Below are 24,509 nucleotides of genomic sequence, written 5' to 3' on the forward strand. Positions count from 1 at the left end.
GTTTGATCCCTGGGTCGGGAAGATCCCCTGAAGGAGGAAATGGCAACCCACTCCAGTATTCTTTTTTTTTTTTTTTTATTCAATCCCACTGACTGTAGCCTGCCAGGCTCCTCTGTCCATGGGATTCTCCAGGAGAGAATACTGGAGTGGGTTGCCATTTCCTTCTCCACACTCCAGTATTCTTGCCTGGAGAATCCCATGAACAGAAGAGCCTGGCGGGCTACAGTCCACGGGTCACAGAGTTGGACGTGACTTAGTGACCCAACAACAAAATGAACAGTAGAACCTTGTTGTGAAGTAGTTTACTATCTAGCATGGACCAAAGAACAAGTCAACGATAGTTATTATTGAAGATGGAAGATGGAAGAATGCAGGGGAAGGCACTGACCATTAATTTATTGGGCCCTGGAGGTTCTTAAGGGAGGTTCAGCCCACCCTGACACACTGTGTGGGATAAACTACAGGGAAATGAGGCGGGGAAGAGTCTAAGGAGAAAGACAGGTGAGGGGGTGGATCCAGGAGGTGTGCTTGCGGAGGCAGATGGAAATGAGTTTTCGCCAGTGTGGACTCTCCATCGTTTAAGCTCCAGTGGACAATGTATCCACAGGGTTTCCATGAGAACAGAGAGGCAAGAATAGATTCAGGAGGACTTCCCTGGCGGTCCAGTGGTTAAGACTCCGCGATTCCACGCAGGGGGCTCTGGTTTGGTCTCTAGTTGGGGAACTATGATCCCATATGCTGCACAGTGCAGAGATTAGATTCAGGAGATGTTGCAGGCAGAGGAAGAATGAGCAGAACCTGATATGAACAGGAAGTTTAAGGATGTCCGCAGTCACTGCTATTTTCACAGGATCCCTCGATGACTGGGTGGCCAACGTAATGGCAACTACATGTGGGAAATCCAGAGACCCACCCTGTGTCCCGAAGTTTACCTTTTGGGGGGTTGCTACTGCTGCCCCTGCTAAGTCACTTCAGTCGTGTCCAACTCTGTGTGACCCCATAGACGGCAGCCCACCAGGCTCCCCCATCCCTGAGATTCTCCAGGCAAGAACACTGGAGTGGGTTGCCATTTCCTTCTCCAATGCATGAAAGTGAAAAGTGAAAGTGAAGTCGCTCAGTCGTGTCCGACCCTCAGCGACCCCATGGACTACAGCCTACCAGGCTTTTTGGGGGTTAGGAAAACCCAAAGGAGGAAAATGAGAAAATCTCAGACACAGGGAGAAGTGTGTGAACACATTGTAAAAATATTTTCTATGCAACTGGGCTTCCCCATGGCTCAGCTGGTAAGAATTCGCCTGCAATGTGGGAGACCTAGGTTAGATCCCTGGGTCGGGAAGATCCCCTGAAGGGAAAGGCTACCCACTCCAGTATTCTGGCCTGGAGAATTCCATGGACTCTAGTATAGTCCATGGGGTCACAAAAAGTCAGACACAACTGAGTGCCTTTCACTTCAGTTCACTTCATGCCAAGACCTTAGTTTTGTGCTCAAAATGCATTGTTTTATTTAATTATTACAATAACCCTCTGAGTTAGGAATAATGATTACCCTCACTTTACAGATGAAACATCCTGGAAGAGCTGAGGATCTAAGGTCACACAACCAGGAAGTGGGACGGCGTCTCTGCGACTCCCAAAGTCCTCTACTCTTCACAGAACACCCTACTGTATCTCCCCTTCCTTTACAGCCCACTGTCTCATCCCTGGTTCCCTTCCACCCACCACTCCTTGGCATCCTTTCCTCTCCTTCCCTCCTCATGTAGGCCACCACTCTCTCACCTTGAATCCACTGTGTCACCTGTCCCTCCACTCAGTGGAGTTCTTCCTCTGTGGGCTCCTAACTCACTCACCCTACAACACACCAGCCCTTCCTCTCCACCTGCCTCCGCCCCAGTGCAGAACCCACTGTGGCTGAGTGAGCGCTGAGAACAGGGCTCATTCATGGTTCCAATGGTGTTGGGCCCTAAAACATACCACATCGAGGGTTTGGAAGGGCGTGGCTCAAGGATAGCACCCAAAGCTGGACACCTCAGCCTTCATGCACTCCCCTCCCCCACCTGGGATGTGCCCATCATTTCCAAGACAGCACTCCTGATTGTCCACCAACTAAACCAAAGAGGACACCACTCCTTGGTTCTCCTCAAGGTCCGTATCCTCTGTAGAATGGTCCGTCCATGTGGTGAGAGAAGCTGGGGGAAGAGGAACAATCACTGGTCTTGAGATAAATTCAGGAGAACAAGGAGAGATGCTTGTTAGCCCTGGAGCATGAAGGAAATCCCTGTGGGGTTGCCACCTGGAGTCCCCTGAAGAAAAGTGGAGGGGGAGGTTAACCTCCCACGGAGCCTTCCTTCTCCCTTCTTTCAGGAGACCCTGGAGACCGGGGAGGCTGGGGAACTGTCACCATGCTGTCTCTTCCAGAGGAGCACTGAAAACCCTGAAGAGTGAAGTTTCTCCCAGGGGCTTGGAGAATCCCAAAGGCTCTCAGAACTTTGCCATCAAACAAACCTGGGGACTAATTTTGGCTCTGTCACTTCTTGGCAGTGTGACCTTGGAAGTTGTTTAACCTCTCTGAACCTCTATTTCCCCATGAAATGGGGATCATAGCATCTACTTATTGGGTTCTAGTGAGGGTTAACGAGGTCACCCTTGAAAGGCACCTGAGAGATATCCCATAAGGGGGAGCTCTCTTTCCAACCAGGGTCTGGGGAGGACAGGCCGTTGGTGAAGTCGGCTTTTGATGCCCAAGGGGAGAGTTTCTGGAAGACAGCAAGGGTTCCAGGTGAATCCTCGCCCAGATGGAGCTCTGCCAGCAATCAGAACCAAGGCCAGGGATGGGTGAGCAAGGCAGGCGGGGCCAGCTTTCACGGTGCTTGGTCAAGGAGGAGGCCGCGGCAGTGACTGGCCTGTCGCCCTCTGGGGGCACTCTCTCCTCACCGGCCCCTTGTCCATTCCACAGACAGAGAAGTGGGTGGGAAAGTGCCCGAATGGAGAGGAGAGGGGGCATGGGATGAAGAACCAAGCAGAGGAGAAAGGGCAAAAGAGGAGGCTGGAGGGGAAGTGAGGGCCCGGGCAGGCCCTGGTGGGGCCGGGAGAGGGGCCCAGGGCAGGAGGGCGGAAGGGAGACAGCCTGGGAGGGAGAGCGCCGAGGCGGGAGGAGGGAGGGACAGGGAGGGAGACCGGCGGCGCTGACACAGCCTCGATGTGTGGAACGGGCTGGGGTTTGGCCCACAGGTCAGGCGTCTGGCAGTATTATGGGATGGAGAGGCCTTAGGAGACAGGGAGAGTATTATGGGCTGGAGCAGCCTTAGGAGACTGGGGAATATTATGGGCTGGTGAGGCCCGGCTCCAACTGGAGGCGGGAGGAAGGGGTGCGGGGCGGGAAGGGGGGGTGGTGGTGGAAGGGAATATTATGGGCTGGAGGCCTCCTGCGACCAGAGGCAAGAGTATTATGGGCTGGCAAGGCCTTCGGTGGCCAGAGGGGGGAGCAGCGGGGGATGGCACCGGCTGCATGTGACTGGGGGGGGCCAAGTTGGGGGGGTGGCGAGTGGGGGTGGGGGAGCATATTATGGGATAGCTCTTTGTACCTACTGCGGGGACTGCTTCTCCAGAAGATATTATGGGATGTCGTGTGTGGGAGGGGGAGTGGGGCTGGGGGATTATTATGGGATGGTGGTGCAGAATGGGGAGGGCCTGAGGAGAGCTTCTCCGACCCCCCCACCCTTTACTCTCTAGCCATCGTCTCTAAGGTCTGCGTTCTTCCGTACATGGCCCAAGGAGAACACCTGAAGTCCACCCCCCACACTCTGGCTGTTTGAGCACCTCAACCCATCCTAGGCATCTTCCTTAACTAGCAGCCACCTCCGGGTGCTGAAGGGGAAACGAACCCCCTGAGGATGCGGAGAAGGTCCCAAAGCAGGGTTGTGGTGGCCAGTGGGCCACACCTCCCACCTGTCCATGTCCCCTTGGCTCCCCATCCCCTTGGGTCACTCTCCTTCCCCTTGTCACTCCCTTCCACAAAGTGGGGGCCCTTGATCCTCCTCTCCTTCCCCCTCCCCTCCATTTCCTCTCCAGCTCCCTCCACAGCCGTAACCAGTAAAACAGGCGGCCAGCTATTATGGGATGGCTGCTCCCGGCAGCTCTGCAGGGAGGGGGCGGTCACCGCGGAATGTCTCTTGTGGGTGGCTATTATGGGATGGCCGCCTCTCTCTTTTTTGGGGGGGGGTGGGGGCTAGCAAGGAGAAGGATTATTATGGGATGTGCCCAGCGCAGCTGGGTGGGGCTGTCCTGAGTAGGTGAAGCTCTGGGGAGGGGGGAGGGGGAAGGAAAGGAAGGAAGAGGGAGGGAAGGAGCTGGGGAGGGTGGGGTGAGCCCTGGAGCCAGACCTGAGGCCTGGCAAGAGTGACTGGCTGGAGAGGTTCGTCCGTGACAGCTGTTTGAAGAGGCCCCGGGGGCAGACTGGAGCTAGCCGGATCTGAACCCTGGACACCTGGGTCCCTAAACAGCTTGTGAGCTACAAGGGTGGCTGAGTCCAAGCCTGCGGTGAGGAGGCCTGAGTTCTGGCTGGACTGTAGCTCAGGTAGGGGTCCAACCAGGGGAGCTGTGCCACCTTGCAGTCGCACCGGAGGAGCAAGACTGAGTTGGCTTCTTCAGGACACATGTGCGGTGGTGCCCCCCAGCCCTGTACCACCTCCCTCCTGCCTAGCCTTCGGCTTGCACTGTCCCTGTGGCTTTTCTGTCCTATGTTGCTTTCCTAAACCCCCTTTTCTGACAGCAGGAACACTCTTAGATGCCTAGCGAACAGAGTTTCTGGGACTCACAGAACAGAGATGGAGAGGGAACTACAGAGTATGTGCTGAAAACTCCATGGACAACCCACTCTGTTATTCTAGGTTCTTCTGTAGCACAGGGAGGGAAGCAGAACACTAAAGTAACAGGCTAGAGAGGCTGTCCCCCTGGGTGCATTAATCAGGAGATTATCCCACCCTTAGTCTCTGTGGGCCAATCTCGCTGGTGGTTTATTTATAATTTATCTGGGAGGGGAGCCTGGGGCCAGGGTAGGGAGGGGGAGCACAGAGGCGGAAAGACCACAACAGTGACATGAACATCCTAGCCCCCTGGAACTCAAGGAGAGAAGAGCCTTTGACCTACTCCTTGTGGGTTATCAGGGAGAGGTGGGGCGTAAGAGGAGCCAAGGGGTAAGTGGGTACAACCGGCAGGATGGGGTAAAGGGCTGTGGTGGACAAAAGGGACCATGTGTGTCTCCACAGACAAGAAGCTGTGACTACCCAGTTACAAAACTCTTCTCCTGGTTTATGAATCTCTGTGGTAACTTGGTGTATATGTGGGAAGAAGAGGGTATGGGGCAGATGTAGACATTACAGAACGAAATTTGAGGCCCAGAGGCAGGCTGGATCCCCTAAAGAAATGGGGAGAGAGAGGAGGGCATAATAATGCTCTGGCAGCTCTGTAGGTTAGTGAGAACCTCCTGAAAGGAGGTATATGGTACCTTAATGAAAGAGCTGCCTCCTGTCCCCCAAGTGAGGAGGGCAGGGTTTGCTCTTAGTCCTCAGAATAAGCATGGGGGAGGATTTGCACAAATGAATGGGGCCCAACCTTGAAGACAAGAGAATTGAATGGGAATACCAGGCAGCCTTGCAGAATGGGGGAAATAGCCTGTGTGCCAGAGTGGATGTGCTGAAAGGGTGGTCTGGGGAGTGAAGTCAGGCAGGAGCTGGGGGAGAGACCAGTCACCATCACTGGTGTTCTGCTTGGAAGCCTTTGTTGTTCAGTCGCTTAGTCGTGTCTGACCCTTCACGACCCTGTGGATGGCAGCACCAGGCTTCCTTGTCCTTCACTGTCTCCTGGAGTTTGCTCAAATTCATGTCCATTGAGTCGGTGATGTTATCCAACCATCTCATCCTCTGCTGCCCCTTTCTCCTCCTGCCTTCGGTCTTTCCCAGAATCAGGGTCTCTCCCTGTTAGTCAGTTTTTTGCATCAGGTGGCCACAGTATTGGAGTTTCAGCTTCAGCATCAGTCCTTCCAGTGAATATTCAGGGTTGATTTCCTTTAGGATTGACTGGTTTGATCTCCTTGCAGTCCAACAGATTTTCAAGAGTCTTCTCCAGCATCACAATTTGAAAGCATCAATTCTTCTGTGCTCAGTTTTCTTTATGCTCCAGCTCTCATATCCATACATGACTACTGGAAAAACCATAGTTTTGACTAGATGGACCTTTGTCGGCAAAGTGATGCTTGGAAGCATAGGGATGCTGATTTCCCTAAGCAAGTTTCTGCCTCTCCTGAATTCATCTCTCCTTGCCAGCTCTCCAGTCCTGAGGTTCCCAGAGGAGGGAGGGTCATCTAGCCAGGCCCTTTCTCTAGGGAAGTGAGATTAGAAGGGCGACACACTCACTTCTGGTCAGGAAGGGCCTCTCCTAGGAGGAAGTTCCGGTTGCTCTTCAACCTGTTGTACCCGCAAGGGCCCTGGACTTGTGTGGAAAAGGCACAGGAGAGTAGAGGAAGATGTTAGCTGATTCTGGGATCTGGAGTGAGGGCAGCAAGGAAGTGGTGCTGAGATACTGGTTCTCACCCAGGTTCTCTGGGGCTCAGGAAGAGGAAAAAGTGATAGGCTGTAGGCTCAGGTTCTCTAAGGGTCAAAAGATTTTAAGATTGGGTTCTCTGACTTTCTTAGGTGAGGTCCCCAGGGTAGCTGCAGGGTAGGTACAGGTAAGGAAGGGAATGGTATATTTCTGGAGGCTTCCTTGTGGCATTATAAATGAAAAAGGCATTCTGGGATGTTGACTTGTACACGGAGGGGAAGATGGTGAGTATTATACAGTGATGAGGGTTTTTTTTTGCGGGGGGCAAGAATGGGACTTCAACAAGAGGAAGATAAAGGCAGTTGGAAATGTTATGAGACTTGAGGATACAGAATGAGAACATATAAATGAGAACATGGGTCATTGGTCAGCAGGATTTGGTGTTCAAGCATGCTGTGCTTAGTTGCTCAGTTGTGTGTCCAACTCTTTAAGACCCCATGGACTGTAGCCCGCCAGGCTCCTCTGTCCTTGGGGATTCTCCAGGCAAGAATACTGGAGTGGGTTTCATGCTTTTCTCCAGGGGATCTTCCCAACCCAGGGATTGAACCCAGGTCTCCCACATTGCCCATGGATTCTTTACTGTCTGAGCCACCAGGGAAGCCCTTGGTGTTCAAATATAACAATTCTGGCATGTTGAGGAGTCTCTCAGGAAGGAAGCACATAATGACATTATAGGGTTTCTGTATTAGAAACGCTTTGCTGGATGGATGGACAGTACTTTCCAATCAAAATCCCTTAGTACATAGGGAGCAGAGAGGAGATTATCTTGCCCATCCGTCTACATTGTAAATCCTCTAGAAGTACCTCCCACCTCTAGAAGGACCACTGAGAATCTCTACTGGGATCTGATGTCTCCTGAGACCAGTTGGGATTTGTTTTATTCCCTGTGACAGGAAATTAGGAAATAGCACTGTGTTTCATTGACACCAGACATTCTATCTAGCCTCAGCATTTGATTGTTTAGGCTTCTTGAAGGGAGGCATTATGGTGCCCAGCTCTGTGCCTTGCTAGGTACTCCCTCAACATCTGTTGCATAAACATGAGTATAAGGAGAGCAAATCTTGGGTCTTCCTGAGCAGATATCAAGATCTTCAGTTCACACCATGGTGGGATGTCCATTCATAGGAAGGAGAATGGACTGCTTGACCTGGGGAGGTGGTATGGGGTAAGGACTGCTGGAATGTTGAGAAATAGTCTTTAGGTGGGGGTTTGTAATTGTTATGGGATGCTTTGGGGTGAGCTAAACTTTATGTGAATGGCTCATCTGGTCAGTATGGTATTTGGTTGGTCTTACTGAAAACTCACCTGAAGGTAAATGTCTGGAGAACATCTGGGTTTTGGTGGGACTGGGTGGGGTCCTAGGTTGATTGTCAGTTCGTGGGTGTCTGGAAATGATGGATGAGGAAAGCGAGGGTCCGTCTTATACATCAAGAGGCTTTGTGCCAGGACACTGCTTTGGCTCATTAAGGGATGAAGGTGTGTACAAGTTGGGGCGGGGACAGGGCAATGTGGGTAGCCCGCTTCACCTTCTCTGGTGTGGGTGTTAGAATAGACTGACAGCCTTGGAGATGGGGGAGGTATGAGTATGAATATTATGGGATGTCTGACTGAAAAGGTATAGGGGTAGTGGAGTGGAGGTGAAGCATTATGGGATGTGACTCTGGGTTGTGCTGGGAGTATTATGGTATGTCTGGTTGACCACGAGTTCTTTGCAATTATTATGGGCTGTCAGTGTGTGGGTGGGGGAGTGAAATGATGGGATATCTTTCCAGTGTTAGAGGAAAGGAGATTAGTTGTCCATCTGTGGGGTGACGGTATGGCTGTTGATCATTATGGGATATCTCTCTGATGGGGAGGAGTGGTTATTAAGGGCTGTGGAACTAGAATGAATGTGTGAAGTCTGGGGGTCGTGTTGTGAGGATCTAGCCTGCAGGGGCTGAGGGCAGCGCCAGGGGGTGGGTTATTATGGGATGTCAGTACTGAAAGTGGGAGACTGATTATTACGGGATGTGTGTGGGAGGAGGCCGAAGTGTCCGTTGATGGGGGGGGGGTGAGTTTCTGACTATTATGGGATATCAAACTGGGGGTGGATGAAGAGTGGTTATTATGGGATGTCTGTGGGGGATGGGGATGAGTATTATGGGATGTGAGGCTGAAGGGCTGGGACGGATGCTTATTATGGGATGGCCATGGGAAGGGAGAGGTGACGAATTATTATGGGATGTTAGCGTTAGGGCCAAGAGTGAAGAAGTTGGCAAAGGATAGCTATTATGGGATGTCGGGGGGGTGGGGATAAAGGGTTAGTTGCAAAAGGTCTGCAATATCATGAGATGTCAACAACCCTGGCATGTATGTGTATGGTCTGTGTGTGCGTGGGGTGGTAGTGGTGGTGGTGGCGGGGGTGGTGTCCGTGTGTATTATGGGATGGCCAGGAGGTGGGTGGTTGCCCGGGTGACACGCGCGCGCGCTCTCGAAGGGGGCGTGGCCAATGGTTGCCGGAGCGACGAGGGGGCGGGGGTTGCCCGGGAGACCTAGGGAGGAGGGTGGCGGTAGTGGAGGGGGGGTTGGAGTTGGTTGAGGTTATTATGGGCTGTCCGTGGGGGGGCGGGGCCTGTGCGGTGGGATTTCCCGGCCGGTGTTTCGGGCCCTTTAAGAGGCGACGCCGGAGCCGGAGCCATTTTCCCCCCTTCGGCCGCGGCGAGGAGGAGCCGGAGCGGGAGTGACACCGGGCCGGACCCAGCGCGACCTGCGGCGGCTCCGGGGTGAGGAGAGCTCAGGGTTCCTAGAGAGACGCCCCTCTCAGCCCGACCAGCCCCGAGGGTCTTTCCTTCACCCAGCTGCTCCTCGGGCGTCCCCGGACCCGCGGACCGCCCCCTGCCCCGGGAGCCGACCCTGCCTCTCTTTGCCCGGCAGTGCGCCCAGCTCCCGCCCTCGCCCGACCCGAGTCTCGCTCTCAGCGACTCCCACCTTGTACTCGGCCTCCCACAATGCCCGGCGCCCCCCTCGCCCTCAGCTCACTTGCCCCCCGGGACACGTGGCTCGGCCCCCTGCCCGGTGGGAGTGCCGGCCCCCCACGCCCCTGCCTCCAGCCCCCCGGAGCGCCGAGCCTCCACGCCCCCTCGTCCCCGCGGCTCCTCCGGAGAGCCCGAGTTGTCCCAGAGGACAGCCTTTGGAGAGCTGCCCTGTCTGGGGACTGGCCCCTCCCCAGGCGCAGGGAGGCGCCCCCCCCACCCCCAAGTGACCTTGTGTCCCCGAGCGCCTCGCCGCCGGCCGCCTTCCCCGGCCCCCACCCCGCACCCCGCACCGCGGCCACTCGGACCCCCTCCCCCGTCACGCCCGGCTCCGTCCAGCGGCCTCTCCCCTCCCCACGCCGGCACCGGCCTGCCCTCGGGGGCGCCGCTCTCTCCGGGGGGCTCCAGTCGGGGAACCGGCTTCCGGGCCGCCCCCGGGAGTGTGGAACTAAGTTCAGCCTGAGTGGTTCGGGTGCCCTGCTCGGGTGGCTGAGGGGGGGCCGGGGTGGGCGGAAAGCGCGGCGGGGTGGGGGAGGGGGCCGTGCGCGTCACTGACTGTTCTCTTTCTCTCCCCCCTCCCCCGCACAGTGACTCGGGCCAGTGTCGAGGGCCCCAGGCCGCAGGCAGGAGCAGCTGGGCCAATTCCCTGGCCGGGAGCGGAAGGGGATGGCTTCGGGCCTGGGCTCCCCGTCCCCCTGCTCCGCGGGCAGCGAGGAGGACGACATGGATGCACTTTTGAACAACAGTCTGCCCCCACCCCACCCAGGTAACACCTTCCCCCAGGGCCCCCGGGCAGGAAGGAGGCATCTGGGCCCTCCCTAGTGGCTGTGGAGAGGCAGGGTTGAGTTTCTGGGCTCCCACCATGCAGCCTGAGGTGGAGGGCATCCGCAGGGAGTGGTTCCCTTCTGCGGAGCTCCGGCGCGAGGGGGGTGGAAGCCATGTGCCTCCTGGGCTCCGTGGACCGCGGTGCAAGCTTGCTGCACTGTCTTCGGGAACGCTCTGCGGATCCCGGTCGAGGGAGCTCTCGGGGCTGGTAGGCTTTGCCTGGTGTGGGTCCCCGAAGGACTGCAGGTGCCTGGGACCCCTGGAGGCTGGGCGCGGCGGCAGCGGCGGTGAGGGGGTTGAGGATTGCTCTTGGAGGAGACCGTCAGAGCATCTCTGTTAGCAGGATCTTGTGGTTGCTGCTGTGGAAAAGAAAGAGGGAGTGCGGGTTACTCTCTGATTATTTTTAGCTTCTGATCAGTTACCGGCTTTCTGTGCAGTTTCAACTGTGTGAAGTTTGAATTGCGCTCCTCAACTGGGATCTAGAGCGCTTTTAGTCAGGCAGATTGCTGGAATGTTAAGAGTGGGGTTGGGGTAGGATGTCGTAGCCTGCAGGATACATTAGGAGGGGCACAAAGAACGGAGGTGATACCCTGGGCACCCCTCTTTCTCTGGCAAGTCGGTTTAATCCTGGCTTTTTTCCCAGAAGGCTCTGCCCTGCTCAGGTAGCCTAGGGTTTGGGCTGGTGGTGTGAAGTGTTTGTGTAGGTGTGTTGGGGGTTGTGCTGTCTGTGATTTGGGGTGGCTCCCTTGGACTGGCCAAACCCGAATTGTTTTAACCACCCTGCCTGATTGGAATGACTCTTGTCTATCCTCAAATGATGATTGTTGTTATGTTTGTAAAGTGGATCTCTGTCTCCTCCGTCCTTTCTTCAGAGCACCTAGCTAAGTCACCTACTTGGTTTCTTCATCTTTTTGTTTACCTGCCATTTCTTCATCTTCCCTGTGTATATTAAGATGGGATCCTGCTGGCTCTGTTTTTGTTTCCCAGCAAACATCTTTCCCTTTTGCTTTCTCTCTCCTTAGCTCCAGCTGCAAGTTGAGGTGGTCTGGGAAAGATGGTTCCACGTTTGGCGCTTTCTTAGTTGGAAGTCTCTCCTTCCGCCCAGGGCCACTTAGAAGAGAGGGTCAGTGTTCTTGTTGAGTCTTCAGCTGCTGGGATCAGAAACTGAGGCTTGAATCCTGTCACCGTGGAGGGCACGGTGGCAGATTTCTGTGCTGTGGCCCAGGATGCGGGGGAGAGTGATAGTGGCGAGAGGATCCTGTGCTGGCTCCACATCTGGGTTTCCCATTGGCCCCTCGGGCTGGGGCTGCCCCTGTGTTGACTGGGAACTGTGTGGGCTCCCAGGGTGAACTCTGCCCCAAGCTGTAGTGTGACCCAGTTTTTCCACCTGCCACACCCCATTCCTGCCCCTATCCCAAATCTTCCTCTATATCAGCCAGTTTGCCTTTTGCCAGGTCAGCACATCTGCCTGAGAAGTTGGAGGGTCTTCTGTGGATGGAAGGGAGTCCCCTTTGCTTATGTGAATTGTCCCGGTCTCCACTTCCAGCTTTGATGGTGACTCTTAGAGATGTAGCTGACTGGGGACAGGGACAGTACGGGGATGACTTGGGAGAAGGGCCTAAGAAAATGGTTCTTTCTGCTGAGATCCAAGCTGGTGTTCCATTCCCAGGGGAATGGGAGGGGCTGTCTTGTGCCTGGCCTGATCCCCGGCTGAGAGGGAAAGGGGGAGGCTGATGGCGCTTTGTCCAGTGTATCTTGCTCCCCAGTATCTGCCCCTCACAGGAAGGGTGGAGCCAGAGGCATTTTCGGGCCAGTTCTGGGGGCCAGGAACTAAGAACCTGTGTCGGAGGCTGTTGTCCACTATTCTAGGTGCTGCTCCCTTTTTCTCAGCCGGTTGGATAGGTGGCGGCCTGTAACCTTGTTAGAGGTACTTTAGGATCTGTGGCCTGCACTCTGGGTAGAGGTGATGAGGAAGCTGAGTTTCAGAGACTTCTTGTGGGCTTCCATCCTGCAAGGAAGGCCAACCTTTTGGGTGTCAGAAAGAAGGTTGTGTACTCTGACACAGTACCGCCGAACTTTTGTTAAACCTTAGCTCTGATGATCGAAATCCTAACGATTGAGGGAGTAACTCAGGCCCTCTTGTGGGGTCACCCTTCAAGGTGTCTTGGGTATCCTTGCCTAGGACATTAGAATGGCGTCTTGCGAACTGTGTCATCCCAGGGTAGTGTTAGGAGAAGTGGCGTTTGGACATGGGGCCAGGTGATCATTTGGGAAATCTATGAGGTGGTAGTCTTTTCCCCTCTGGCTACCTCTCTCCACCCCACCCCCTCCCCTGCCACTTCCTGTCTGTCCTCTGTTGGCAGCTGGGTGCCCTGGGCTGGCTTCTGTGGTCAGGAGCCATTTTCCCTCTCTTCAGTGGGTGAGGCATTCCCTCCTCCTCCACTCCCTTCTCCTCTCCCCCCTCCTTGGGCGGGGGTGGCTTGGGAAGGAGGGAGGAGGGAGCTGGTGCGCTGGTATGAATGTCTGTTACAAAGGAAGCTGCCTCCTGGCCTTCTCCCCCACCCTCGGTGCCCCTTCCCACCTATGCTTGCCCTGGAGCTCTCAGCATTACCCCAGGCTTTGTGTGTGCTCCCAGCCGGCAGGAGGCGGAGCCAGATGGGAGGAGGAAGGGGGGGAGATGGTGACAGCTGGGCTGATTTGGGCCCCTGGGGAGAAGAGGCTACTGACCCAGGAGAAGCCAGGAAGGAACAGTAGGGCTGGAGATGGGGAAGGGAAGTCCGGTTTGGGAGTGGGCATGATACTAGGCTGGCAAGCTGAACCTGGGGCTTAGAGGTTCTGGTGGTTTAGAGCAGTGATGAGCCAAAGGGGGTTAGTGAAGGATGTGGTTTCCGGGACCACTGAGCAGGTACTGTTCTGGGAATGTGCCAAGGGTGTTGTCTTTGGTTTTTGTTTTCTAGGTAGGATTTTTCATTCTCATTCTTGGTTTCTGGAATACAGGAGGGCTGGACCTATTTCTCTTCCTTGGTTAACTGTGTGCAGCTTGATTTGGCTGTCCTGGTGAGCATATAGAGGACTTCTGCTCAGGATCTGGGCAGCTGCCTGAGGTGGGCCCAGTTTGGCCCTGCAGGCCTGTTTCAAAGATCTCCAGCTCTCTGTCTGTTTCTGTCTGGAGTATCAGCTTCCATTGGTGGCGTGTGTAGCAGCTCTCTTCAGTGGAATCTGGGACAAGAGGTGGGGGAATCAAGTCTAAAGCCTCTGGATTAGGTGCTAACCTTTTGCTATTGATCTCTTCCCTGCATACCATTTTTTGCTAAATAAATGTAGAAAACGAAGAAGACCCAGAAGAGGACTTGTCAGAAGCAGAGACTCCAAAGCTCAAGAAGAAGAAAAAGCCTAAGAAACCTCGGGACCCTAAAATCCCTAAGAGCAAGCGCCAAAAAAAGGAGGTGAGTGGGTGACTGATGTCATGGGGAGTAGGAGGAACGCAGGAGGAGCCCTGAGAAGGGCTGGAGGGCTGGGGCCTTCGCTTGCTGGCTCTGGAGTGGGTTGCCAGGTCCCAGGCGTCGCCTCGGGGCTGTCCTGAGGTCAGCATGTGTGTAGCATGTGTGTGTCTGTCTCCCTCTCCCCTCCTTCCCTGCTCCAGCGTTTGCTCTTATGCCGGCAGCTGGGGGACAGCTCTGGGGAGGGGCCGGAGTTTGTGGAGGAGGAGGAAGAGGTGGCCCTGCGCTCAGACAGCGAAGGCAGCGACTATACCCCTGGTAAGAAGAAGAAGAAGAAGCTGGGCCCGAAGAAGGAGAAGAAGAGTAAATCCAAGCGGAAAGAGGAGGAGGAGGAGGACGAGGATGATGATGACTCGAAGGTGCCTGCATTTCCACCTTCTTCTCTATCCTTTGCTTCCCAGACATTCTGCTGCCCCTGAGATTGAGTTCTCTCCTCCTGTTTCTAATGATTTGGTCTTACCCTGGACTTGCCAGCCTTAGTTGCAGCTCATATCCTCTGGTGAGTGTGGGCACTCGGAATCAAGCCTTGACCCTGCTCTCTCTGCAGGAGCCTAAGTCATCAGCTCAGCTCTTGGAAGACTGGGGCATGGAAGACATCGACCATGTGTTCTCTGAGGAGGATTATCGCACCCTCACCAACTACAAGGCCTTCAGCCAGTTTGTTAGGTAAACAGGAGGGTCTTGGGGATGGGGTGGAGTGCACTTCCGTTATCTCTTCTTACCTCCATCCCCATCTTTTATCTTTTATTTTTAAACTTTTCCTCTTCTGTTCCTGCCTTTTTTCCCCCAGACCCCTCATTGCTGCCAAAAACCCCAAGATCGCCGTCTCCAAGATGATGATGGTTTTGGGTGCGAAGTGGCGGGAATTCAGCACCAACAATCCCTTCAAAGGCAGTTCTGGGGCTTCTGTGGCAGCAGCTGCAGCGGCGGCAGTGGCCGTGGTTGAGAGCATGGTGACGGCCACTGAAGTGGCACCGCCTCCACCCCCTGTGGAGGTGCCTATCCGCAAGGCCAAGACCAAGGAGGGCAAAGGTGAAAATGGGACCCAGTGAAAGTGGGGGCTAGTGTGGTTGGCAGACGTGTGGATGCACTGTTCTGTCAGCCCAAAGATAGAAGCTAGGAGGGAGGGATGAATCTTGGATCAGGAGGGAAATTTGGGAAGCTCAGTGTAGAAATGTTTTAGGTGGGGCGTATTGTGTTGGGTTGGCCAAAAAGTTCCTTTGATTATTTTCCATAAGATGGCTCTAGTCTCGCTTAGTTGTCCTTTTTTTTTTTTTTTTCATTTGAAACAGTTTTGTTAGATCGTATTGTGATGGTTGTCATATCAGTGTGCATTTAAAAAAAAACTACCAAAATTGAATTTTTGTGTAGTCATTTTTATATTGAAGATAAAAAAAGAAAGGCAGTATTTTGGCATATTATGCTTTATTATTTCAAGAAAGGTGAAAAAGCAACTAAAATGCAAAAAAAGATTTGTGCAATATGTGGAGAAGGTGCTGTGACTGATCGAACGTGTCAAAAGTCATTTGCAAAGGTTTGGGCTGGAGGTTTCTCGCTGGACAATGCTTCCTGGTTGGGTAGACCAACTGAAGTTGATAGCGATCAAATTAAGACATTAATTGAGAACAGTCAATATTGTATACTACATGGGAGATCGCTGACATACTCAAAAAATCCAAATCAAGTGTTGAAAATCATTTGCACTGGCCTGGTTATGTTCATCGCTTTCATGTTTGGGTTCCATGTAAGTTGAATGAAATCTTAACTGTATTTCCATATGGAATTCTCTACTTAAACGTAACAAAAACATTCCATTTTTAAAACAAATTGTGATGGGCAATGAAAAGTGGATGCTGTACAGTAATGTGGAACAGAAGAGATCCTGAGGCAAGTGAATTGAACCACCACCAACTACATCAAAGACTGGTCTCCATCCTAACAAAGGTGATGTTGTGTTTGTGGTAGGATTGGAAAGGAGTCCTTTATTATGAGCTCCATCAGGGTAAGGCAGGATTGCACATTTCTTTGATGACAAGGCAAAAATAGTTATAACCTGGCTGAGAAGTTCCGATTTATCCACCCTGTTCATCAGACATTGCACCTTCAGATTTCCATTTATTTTTATCTTTATAAAATTCTCTTAATGGAAAAAAGTTCGGTTCCCTGCAAGACTGTAAAAGGCATCTGGGACAGTTCTTTGCTCAAAAAGATAATAAGTTTTGGGAAGATAGAATTATGAAGTTGCCAGAAAAGTGGCAGAAAGTAGTGGAACAAAATGATGGATACATTGTGCAATAAAGTTCCTCCAACGTGAAAAACGTGTCTTACTTTTACTTAAAAAGGCACTTTTTGGCCAACCCAGTGGAAACACTTTGGATGGTGAATATTTCCTTTTCCCCATGTTCTGCTCTGTCATGGATGTTTGGACTGCATGATCTCACTTGCTTTCTCCTGATTTAGGTCCCAATGCTCGGAGGAAGCCCAAGGGCAGCCCTCGTGTCCCCGATGCCAAGAAGCCTAAACCCAAGAAAGTAGCTCCCCTGAAAATCAAGCTGGGAGGTTTCGGTTCTAAGCGAAAGAGATCCTCGGTGAGAGCCCAGCCTGTCCCTGTCCCCTGGTGATGGTGCCTTAGCCCGTGGAGAGGATGGTGGCTTAGTTCAGGATTCACCTTTCATGATGGTTGCTGAAGTATGTGGGGAGTTGATCATAGAACAGGGATCTAGGCTCACTGTGTAAGTCCTTGCCGTGCTTGCAGTGCCCTGAGTGAAGAGCGATTCCCTTGCCTCCCTTCTCCACCACTCTCTCCTTCCCCTTGGCCTGAACCTTGAGCCGTATTTCCTCTCACCCCATTAGAGTGAGGACGATGACTTAGATGTGGAGTCTGACTTCGACGACGCCAGTATCAATAGCTATTCTGTTTCTGATGGTTCTACCAGCCGCAGTAGCCGCAGTCGCAAGAAACTGCGGACCACAAAAAAGAAGAAGAAAGGTGTGCTGCTTTTCTGTATCAATATGTGATGGGCTGAGGGGAATGACTGGGAGGCATCTCCCTAAGGAGATGGGGCCTGGGCTTCAGGGGTGGGGGGAGGTGGTCGTTTTCTAATAACTGGGCTTTCCCTCTTCCTTGCCCAGGCGAGGAGGAGGTGACTGCTGTGGATGGTTATGAGACAGACCACCAGGACTACTGTGAGGTGTGCCAGCAAGGCGGAGAGATCATCCTGTGTGACACGTGTCCCCGCGCATACCACATGGTCTGCCTGGACCCGGACATGGAGAAGGCACCCGAGGGCAAGTGGAGCTGCCCACACTGCGTGAGTGCCTTGCCTCAAGGGCGGGGGCTTGGGCGGGGGGAGACATGCTGGTGCTGCTGGCTGTGGGCTTTCGGATGCTCTTGGAGGAATACAGGGTGCGGTCCAACTGGGCGAGGGTGGGGGGTGGTTGTAACCTGACTCTGTGGTCTTCAACTTCAGGAGAAGGAAGGCATCCAGTGGGAGGCAAAGGAGGACAATTCGGAGGGCGAGGAGATCCTGGAAGAGGTTGGGGGAGACCCTGAGGAAGAGGATGATCATCACATGGAGTTCTGTCGGGTCTGCAAGGATGGCGGGGAGCTGCTCTGCTGTGACACCTGTCCCTCCTCCTACCACATCCACTGCCTGAACCCCCCCCTCCCAGAGATCCCCAACGGCGAATGGCTGTGTCCCCGCTGCACGGTGAGTGCCTGGCCCCAACTGGGCTCAGACGAGGGAGGCGTGGACCAGCCCAAGGGTTCACCCCTCTTCCATGTGGGCATCTCCAGGCTGAGGTGCAGGAGAGGCCACTGGAGGGCTGGAGGCCTTTGAGCCCCGAAACCGGGGTTTTCCTTCCTTTGTGGTCCTGGGATGCCTTTCTCCTGGGAAGCTATAGGACTGACTTCCAACAGAGCTGATGCTTTGCCTGTTCTCCCAAGTGGGATATAAATGAGGTTTAGCACTGTTGAACTTTGCCATTTGATAATTGGAATACATTCTTAAATGTGGTTGTGTTATACATCATTTTAATGGATATTTCTTGGTTTATGTCTTTTCTAACAGTTATTTTATGTGATTTTAAGCTATGGAAATGATGCTAGACAAAAAGAAAATTCAATCAGTTTTCTTATTTGAGTTCAAAATGAGTCATAAAGCAGTGGAGAAAACTCACAACATTAACAGCACATTTGGCCCAGGAACTGCTAACGAATGTACAGTTCAGTGGTGGTTTAAGAAGTCTTGCAAAGGAGATGAGAACTTTGAAGATGAGTGTAGTGGCCGGTCATGGGACGTTGACAGTGACCAACTGAGAGTAATCACTGAAGCTCATCCTCTTAAAACCACATAAGAAGTTGCTGAAGAACTCAACATCAACCATTCTACGGTTTTTCAGCATTTGAAGCAAATTGGAAAGGTTTTGAAGTGTCATCTTCTCTTATTCTATGCAACAATGACGAACCATTTCTCAATCAGACTGATACGCAATGAAAAGTGTATTTTATACAATAACTGGTAACAACCAGCTCAGTGGTTGGACTGAGAAAATGCTCCAAAGCATCTCCTAAGCCAAATTTGCACCAAAAAAAGGTCATGGTCACTGTTTGGTGGTCTGCTGCCGGTCTGATCCACTACGGCTTTCTGTATCCCAGTGAAACCATTACATTTTGGAAGTATGCTCTGCAAAGCGATGAGATGCACTGAAAGCCACAGCGCCTGCAGCCAGCATTGGTCAGTGAAAGTGTGTTAGCTGCTCAGTAGTGTCCGACTCTGCAACCCCATGAACTATAGCCCACCAGGCTCATCTGTCTGTGGGATTTCCCAGGCAAGAATACTGGAGTGGGTAGCCATTTCCTTCTGGGGATGTTCCCGACGCACAGATCGAAACCCAGTCTCCTGCATTGCAGGCAGATTCTTTATTGTGTGAGCTACCAGACCTACAGCAATGAAAGGGTTTGATTCTTCTCCATGAAAGCACCCAACCATACATGACACAATCAACGCTTCAATCAAAAAGTTGATGTTCAATCAATGTTGAACATCATGCGGTGTTCACACAATGTTCAATCAAAAAGTTGAACAAATTGGGCTACAAAATTTTGCCTCATCTGCCGTATTCACCTGACCTCTACCTCTGTTTCTCCCAACTACTGCTACTTCAAGCAGCTTAAAAACTTTTTGCAGGGAAAACGCTTCCATAACCAGCATGATGTGGAAAATCCTTTCCAAGAATTCATTGAATCACGAAGCCTGGATTTTAACACCACAGGAATAAACATATTTCTCATTGGCAAAAATGTGTTTATTGTATTAGTCCTTATTTTGATTGATAAAACTGTGTTTGAGCCTAGTTATAATGATTAAATGTTAAATTTCACAGTCCAAAACTGCAATTATGTTTGCACCAATCTAATAGATTAAGCGAGGAAACCTGGGCTCCAGGCCTGTGACTTCTCTGTGCCTACTTGCTCTAGCTGCTAGCTCTGTTAGGCAGATAGGAGTGATGTCACACCAGTCCTGGACTAAGTCCAGAAACAGGAGATTCTATTCTCTCTCTCAAAGGGTTTTGGGATAAGACTGTAATTGAAATGAGATTTTACTAACTATGAGGTTGAAGCTGCTCTCAGGTATACATCTCCTCCCTATGGTAGTGCTTTGGTATTGACTCATCTCTTTTTCTCTCTTAGTGTCCAGCTCTCAAGGGCAAAGTTCAGAAGATCCTAATCTGGAAGTGGGGTCAGCCACCATCTCCCACGCCAGTGCCTCGGCCCCCAGATGCTGATCCCAACACTCCGTCCCCCAAGCCCTTGGAGGGGCGGCCGGAGCGGCAGTTCTTCGTCAAGTGGCAAGGGATGTCGTACTGGCACTGCTCCTGGGTGTCTGAGCTGCAGGTGAGCCTGGGAGAGACTGGATGGGGGCGGCAGTGAGAGTACAGCCTGTGGAGAGAAGGGTGGCTATCACTCTTGCTGATGTCTTTCTCGTCCTGCTTGCAGTTGGAGCTACACTGTCAAGTGATGTTCCGAAACTATCAGCGCAAGAATGACATGGATGAACCACCCTCTGGGGACTTCGGTGGTGACGAGGAGAAGAGTCGGAAGCGGAAGAACAAGGACCCTAAATTCGCTGAGATGGAGGAGCGCTTCTATCGCTATGGGATAAAGCCCGAGTGGATGATGATCCACCGAATTCTCAACCACAGGTACCGATGGAGCCGGCCGGGCATCCTGGAGGTGGGCTGCGTATCCTCAGGGGATTCAGAAAATGGACCTCACCAGTAACTTACAGTCGGACAAGACACTCAGTGTGTTATTTATTAACTGACTGAATCCTGGCCTTTGAGCCATAGACTGTAGATTAGAGATCATTTTTGGTGCAAAGACTGGTAGACCAGATGTATTGGTTCTGAATCCATGTGGCATCTGGCCTCCTCAGAGGCCTGGTTTGGAACATCTATTGTTGGCGGTTTCTGAGAGCAAGACTGACTGGGGAGCTGAGCAGGGGGCCTTCTGGCTCAGAGCTTTCTCCTCTTGACCTTACAGCGTGGACAAGAAGGGCCACGTCCACTACTTGATCAAGTGGCGGGACCTACCCTATGACCAGGCATCCTGGGAGAGTGAGGATGTGGAGATTCAGGACTATGACCTGTTCAAGCAGAGCTACTGGAATCACAGGTGAGCGACCTCAGTGATCAGAGCTGCTGCTTATTGAGAAGGACCCCTGGCAGCGCTGTGACATCTCTGTCCTCTTTAGGGAGTTGATGAGGGGTGAGGAGGGACGACCAGGCAAGAAGCTCAAGAAGGTGAAGCTGAGGAAGTTGGAGAGGCCCCCTGAAACCCCAACGGTTGATGTGAGTTGGCAGAAAAGGGCGGGCAGGACGATGTGTCTTCTGTGCTCCTCTGACGGTGGTCTAAGACATTCAAGTCGGTGTGGCTAAAATGCTTCACACAGATGGCTTCCTGGTGTCTCCACGTCTCTGGAAACCAGGAAAAGTACTGGGAATACTTTTATTTTCTTTTCCCTCGTCAGAAAAGCAAAAACATAGGCATAACATGGAGGAGTCACACACCAAGCTTTTATGAAACTTGTTTTGGAACCTGCGTCTTTTGAGCCTTAATTCATGGCTCAGTTCCTTGGGGTTTTGTGTAAAATATGAGTAAGGTTAAGGTTAAAAGTAAATTTATGGAGAACGTAGAACTTTTCACCTGGTAGATCCTGACTGGTAGAATTATTGTGCTGCCAGGGAGACTGAAGTGTCAGTCTTCTAATGTCTGTGGGACCAAGACCTCCATCTTGCCTTGCTACTTGCAGGACCCTAAGTAAAACACAAACTTAAAATAACCGTTAAGCACCTTTTCCCCTGCCAGTCTTTTGTGGCGTCCTTGAGTAGGCTCTAGTGAGCATGTGTGAGGAGGAGCAGCTACTGTCTTAGGGAAGGAAAGGAATTCCTCACCAGCTCATGACTTCCTCTTTTCCTCCTTCAGCCAACAGTGAAGTATGAGCGCCAGCCAGAGTACCTGGATGCTACGGGTGGGACCCTGCACCCCTATCAGATGGAAGGCCTGAACTGGCTACGCTTCTCCTGGGCTCAGGGCACTGACACCATCTTGGCCGACGAGATGGGCCTTGGGAAGACGGTGCAGACTGCAGTCTTCCTGTACTCCCTCTATAAGGAGGTACGAAAGCTGGGGCTACTGGCTTTGTGTCTGGGGGAATGTTCTGTGTTCAGGGTCTTCTCTTGCACTCCCAAGAGACAGAGAAAGGGAAAAAAAAAACTAGTCTCTGACCTGGAGAACAGTGTTGAGTTGACAGTAAGAGAGACCTAAGTACCCAGAGACAGATGGGAGGGAGTGGAGCCTTGGGGAGGTTAGTGGTGGGTGCCCGGAGCCTCAGTCCTGGGGGTCGGCTGGGCGCTGAGATGAGCAGAACTGTGGGTGAAGCCAGTGTGGAGAGACCAGTGTGTGAGCTCCCTGGAGGCAGGCCTGGACCTGTGGGAAGGAGGCGGCTGGGTGTGTTTGTATCCTGGGGAGGGAGGAGGGGCAGCAGCAGTGCACAGGCCAGTCCTCTGCCTGCTGGAGGGGCCGGGTACCGGACAGTGGACACTGGGGTTTTGTGTGGGGTCCTGAGTCCTCACTCTCCCTCTGCTCTTCTTCCTCACAGGGTCATTCCAAAGGCCCCTTCCTAGTGAGCGCCCCTCTTTCTACCATCATCAATTGGGAGCGGGAGTTTGAAATGTGGGCTCCAGATATGTACGTGGTGACCTACGTGGGTGACAAAGACAGCCGTGCTATCATCCGAGAGAATGAGTTCTCCTTTGAGGACAATGCCATTCGTGGCGGCAAGAAGGCTTCCCGCATGAAGGTACCTGAGAGAGGCAGGGGTAGGGTAGAGTTGTTGCTATGGCGTCCTTGAGTCTGGTCCCTGGGGTGAGGTGAGAGGAGGGAATTCCCCCACTCCCACCCTCCCCGGCCAGTCCCTTGACTCGGCCTGGATACGAGTGACCAAGTCACCTTCTTGTGCAGAAAGAGGCATCTGTGAAGTTTCATGTACTGCTGACATCCTATGAGTTGATCACCATTGACATGGCCATCTTGGGCTCTATTGACTGGGCCTGCCTCATCGTGGATGAAGCCCATCGGCTCAAGAACAATCAGTCTAAGGTGAGGGGCCGGGGAGCTGTGGCCTCCAGTTTTAGGGTTCTGGTACCATCTACTCAGGAAGAGGAGACCTAGGAGCACGGGAGACGGAAAAAGGATCTCTGCCTTCCTTACTCACTCATGATAGATAAGGCTTGGAGGCCAGGCCTTAGAAGAGAGATGGAGGACATTGCTGGTGGTCCAGTGGTTAGGACTCTGCACTTCTACTCTGGGGTGGGGGTGTGGGGCACGGGTTCATTAGCTAGTTGGGGAGCTAAGATTGCAAAGTGTAGCTGAAAGAAAAAGTCACTGTGGAAAGAAGATAAAGAATAATAAAAAAAAAATTTTTTTAAGAGAGATAGAGGTAGGGGCAGGGGCTTAACTGCTGGGCGGTAAAACGGGACTTTACAAAGAAGTACTGGAGTCCTGTTTTCATTGCACTCCACTTCTCTCCATCTGCTTCACCAGTTTTTCCGGGTTCTAAATGGCTACTCACTCCAGCACAAGCTGTTGCTGACAGGGACTCCACTGCAGAACAATCTAGAAGAGTTGTTCCACCTGCTCAACTTCCTCACCCCTGAGAGGTTCCAGTAAGTGTGTGCTTGTCCACAGTCAGCTCCTCATCCTTCCTGCTCCTTCTGCCTCCTGCATCATGTCCCTTCCCTTCCCCTCTCCAACAGCTTCTTTCCTTTTCCTTCTGAAGCAATTTGGAAGGCTTCCTGGAGGAGTTTGCGGACATTGCCAAGGAGGACCAGATTAAAAAGCTGCATGACATGCTGGGCCCTCACATGTTGCGGCGGCTCAAGGCTGACGTGTTCAAGAACATGCCGTCCAAGACAGAGCTGATCGTGCGTGTGGAGTTGAGCCCCATGCAGAAGTGAGTGTGGAGAAACGGGGTGCTGGCTCCGTTTGGCAGACACAGCTAGACACGCCGGCCCGTCTGTGTGGTGTTTGCCAGTCCTCCCCGTACTCTGATGTGAGATGGGTGGTGACCAAGCCAGTGAGGCTCAAAGGAACCTGTGGCCGGGGTGCTGGGTCCAGAGTGCTCAGCGCTTCCTTCCCTTGTTTAAAAGGATGGCAATGGCGCTTCTTGGGTTTCCTCAGTCCCAAAGTGAGAGGTGTTGGAAGGAAGGCCCCAGACCCTGGAACCACATGGTGAGCCAGGTGACGACTCTCGAGGGTGATATCTCTTACCCTGTCGTCTACACAGGAAATACTACAAGTACATCCTCACTCGGAATTTTGAAGCCCTCAATGCCCGAGGGGGTGGCAACCAGGTCTCTCTGCTGAATGTGGTGATGGATCTTAAGAAGTGCTGCAACCACCCATATCTCTTCCCGGTGGCCGCCATGGTAACTCTGCCACCACTTGTCCATCCCTGGGTGGGGACTGCTCCGTGTGGGGTTTCTTTCTTTATTTTTTTTCTTTTTTGCTCCTCTCTAGGAAGCCCCTAAGATGCCTAACGGCATGTATGACGGCAGTGCCCTCATCAGAGCATCCGGGAAATTATTGCTGCTTCAGAAGATGCTCAAGAACCTCAAGGAGGGTGGGCACCGTGTCCTCATCTTCTCCCAGGTAACTTCCGGGTAGCAGTGGACAGCTCAGAGACGTACGGGAGGAGTTTCGTCTAATTAATCCCGTAATTTAACTCTGCTCCTCTTCAGATGACCAAGATGCTGGACCTGCTAGAGGACTTCCTGGAACACGAAGGTTATAAATATGAACGTATTGATGGGGGAATCACTGGGAACATGCGTCAGGAGGCCATTGACCGCTTCAATGGTAAGAGGGGAGGAATGGCTTTGATCCTGGCATCTTCACTCACTCAGAGCTCTCGACCTATCACTTGTTCTCTCACATCTGTTTTTCTGGGTAGTGGTTCAGGGTCTTTTGTCGACATGGAAGAGTACTTTTGAATTTCTTGACTGGAAGAATGTA

At 52.6% G+C, this 24,509-nt stretch overlaps 1 protein-coding gene across 13 annotated transcripts in view; it reads left to right on the forward strand.

Annotated features, from left to right (window-relative positions):
* Nucleotides 1-4,375: 4,375 nt before the first annotated feature.
* The window catches only part of CHD4 (chromodomain helicase DNA binding protein 4), a 34,437-nt gene continuing 14,303 nt past the window's right edge, over nucleotides 4,376-24,509 (forward strand). For 4 of the 13 annotated variants that reach the window (XM_010805571.4, XM_024991485.2, NM_001206501.1 and 1 more), the window contains 22 exon segments: nucleotides 9,275-9,359; nucleotides 10,197-10,374; nucleotides 13,758-13,879; nucleotides 14,077-14,292; nucleotides 14,481-14,599; nucleotides 14,724-14,965; nucleotides 16,394-16,521; nucleotides 16,787-16,922; nucleotides 17,066-17,244; nucleotides 17,404-17,643; nucleotides 19,626-19,829; nucleotides 19,932-20,137; nucleotides 20,478-20,609; nucleotides 20,689-20,785; nucleotides 21,420-21,611; nucleotides 22,096-22,296; nucleotides 22,458-22,595; nucleotides 23,040-23,161; nucleotides 23,275-23,448; nucleotides 23,782-23,923; nucleotides 24,015-24,146; nucleotides 24,236-24,353. In XM_010805571.4, coding sequence (XP_010803873.1) covers nucleotides 10,275-10,374; nucleotides 13,758-13,879; nucleotides 14,077-14,292; nucleotides 14,481-14,599; nucleotides 14,724-14,965; nucleotides 16,394-16,521; nucleotides 16,787-16,922; nucleotides 17,066-17,244; nucleotides 17,404-17,643; nucleotides 19,626-19,829; nucleotides 19,932-20,137; nucleotides 20,478-20,609; nucleotides 20,689-20,785; nucleotides 21,420-21,611; nucleotides 22,096-22,296; nucleotides 22,458-22,595; nucleotides 23,040-23,161; nucleotides 23,275-23,448; nucleotides 23,782-23,923; nucleotides 24,015-24,146; nucleotides 24,236-24,353 — 3,340 coding nt within the window. In that variant the 5' untranslated portion in view covers nucleotides 9,275-9,359; nucleotides 10,197-10,274. 13 annotated transcript variants of the gene reach the window in all.

This window comes from Bos taurus, chromosome 5, assembly GCF_002263795.3.
Source record: "Bos taurus isolate L1 Dominette 01449 registration number 42190680 breed Hereford chromosome 5, ARS-UCD2.0, whole genome shotgun sequence".
NCBI classification, from domain to species: Eukaryota; Metazoa; Chordata; class Mammalia; order Artiodactyla; family Bovidae; genus Bos; species Bos taurus.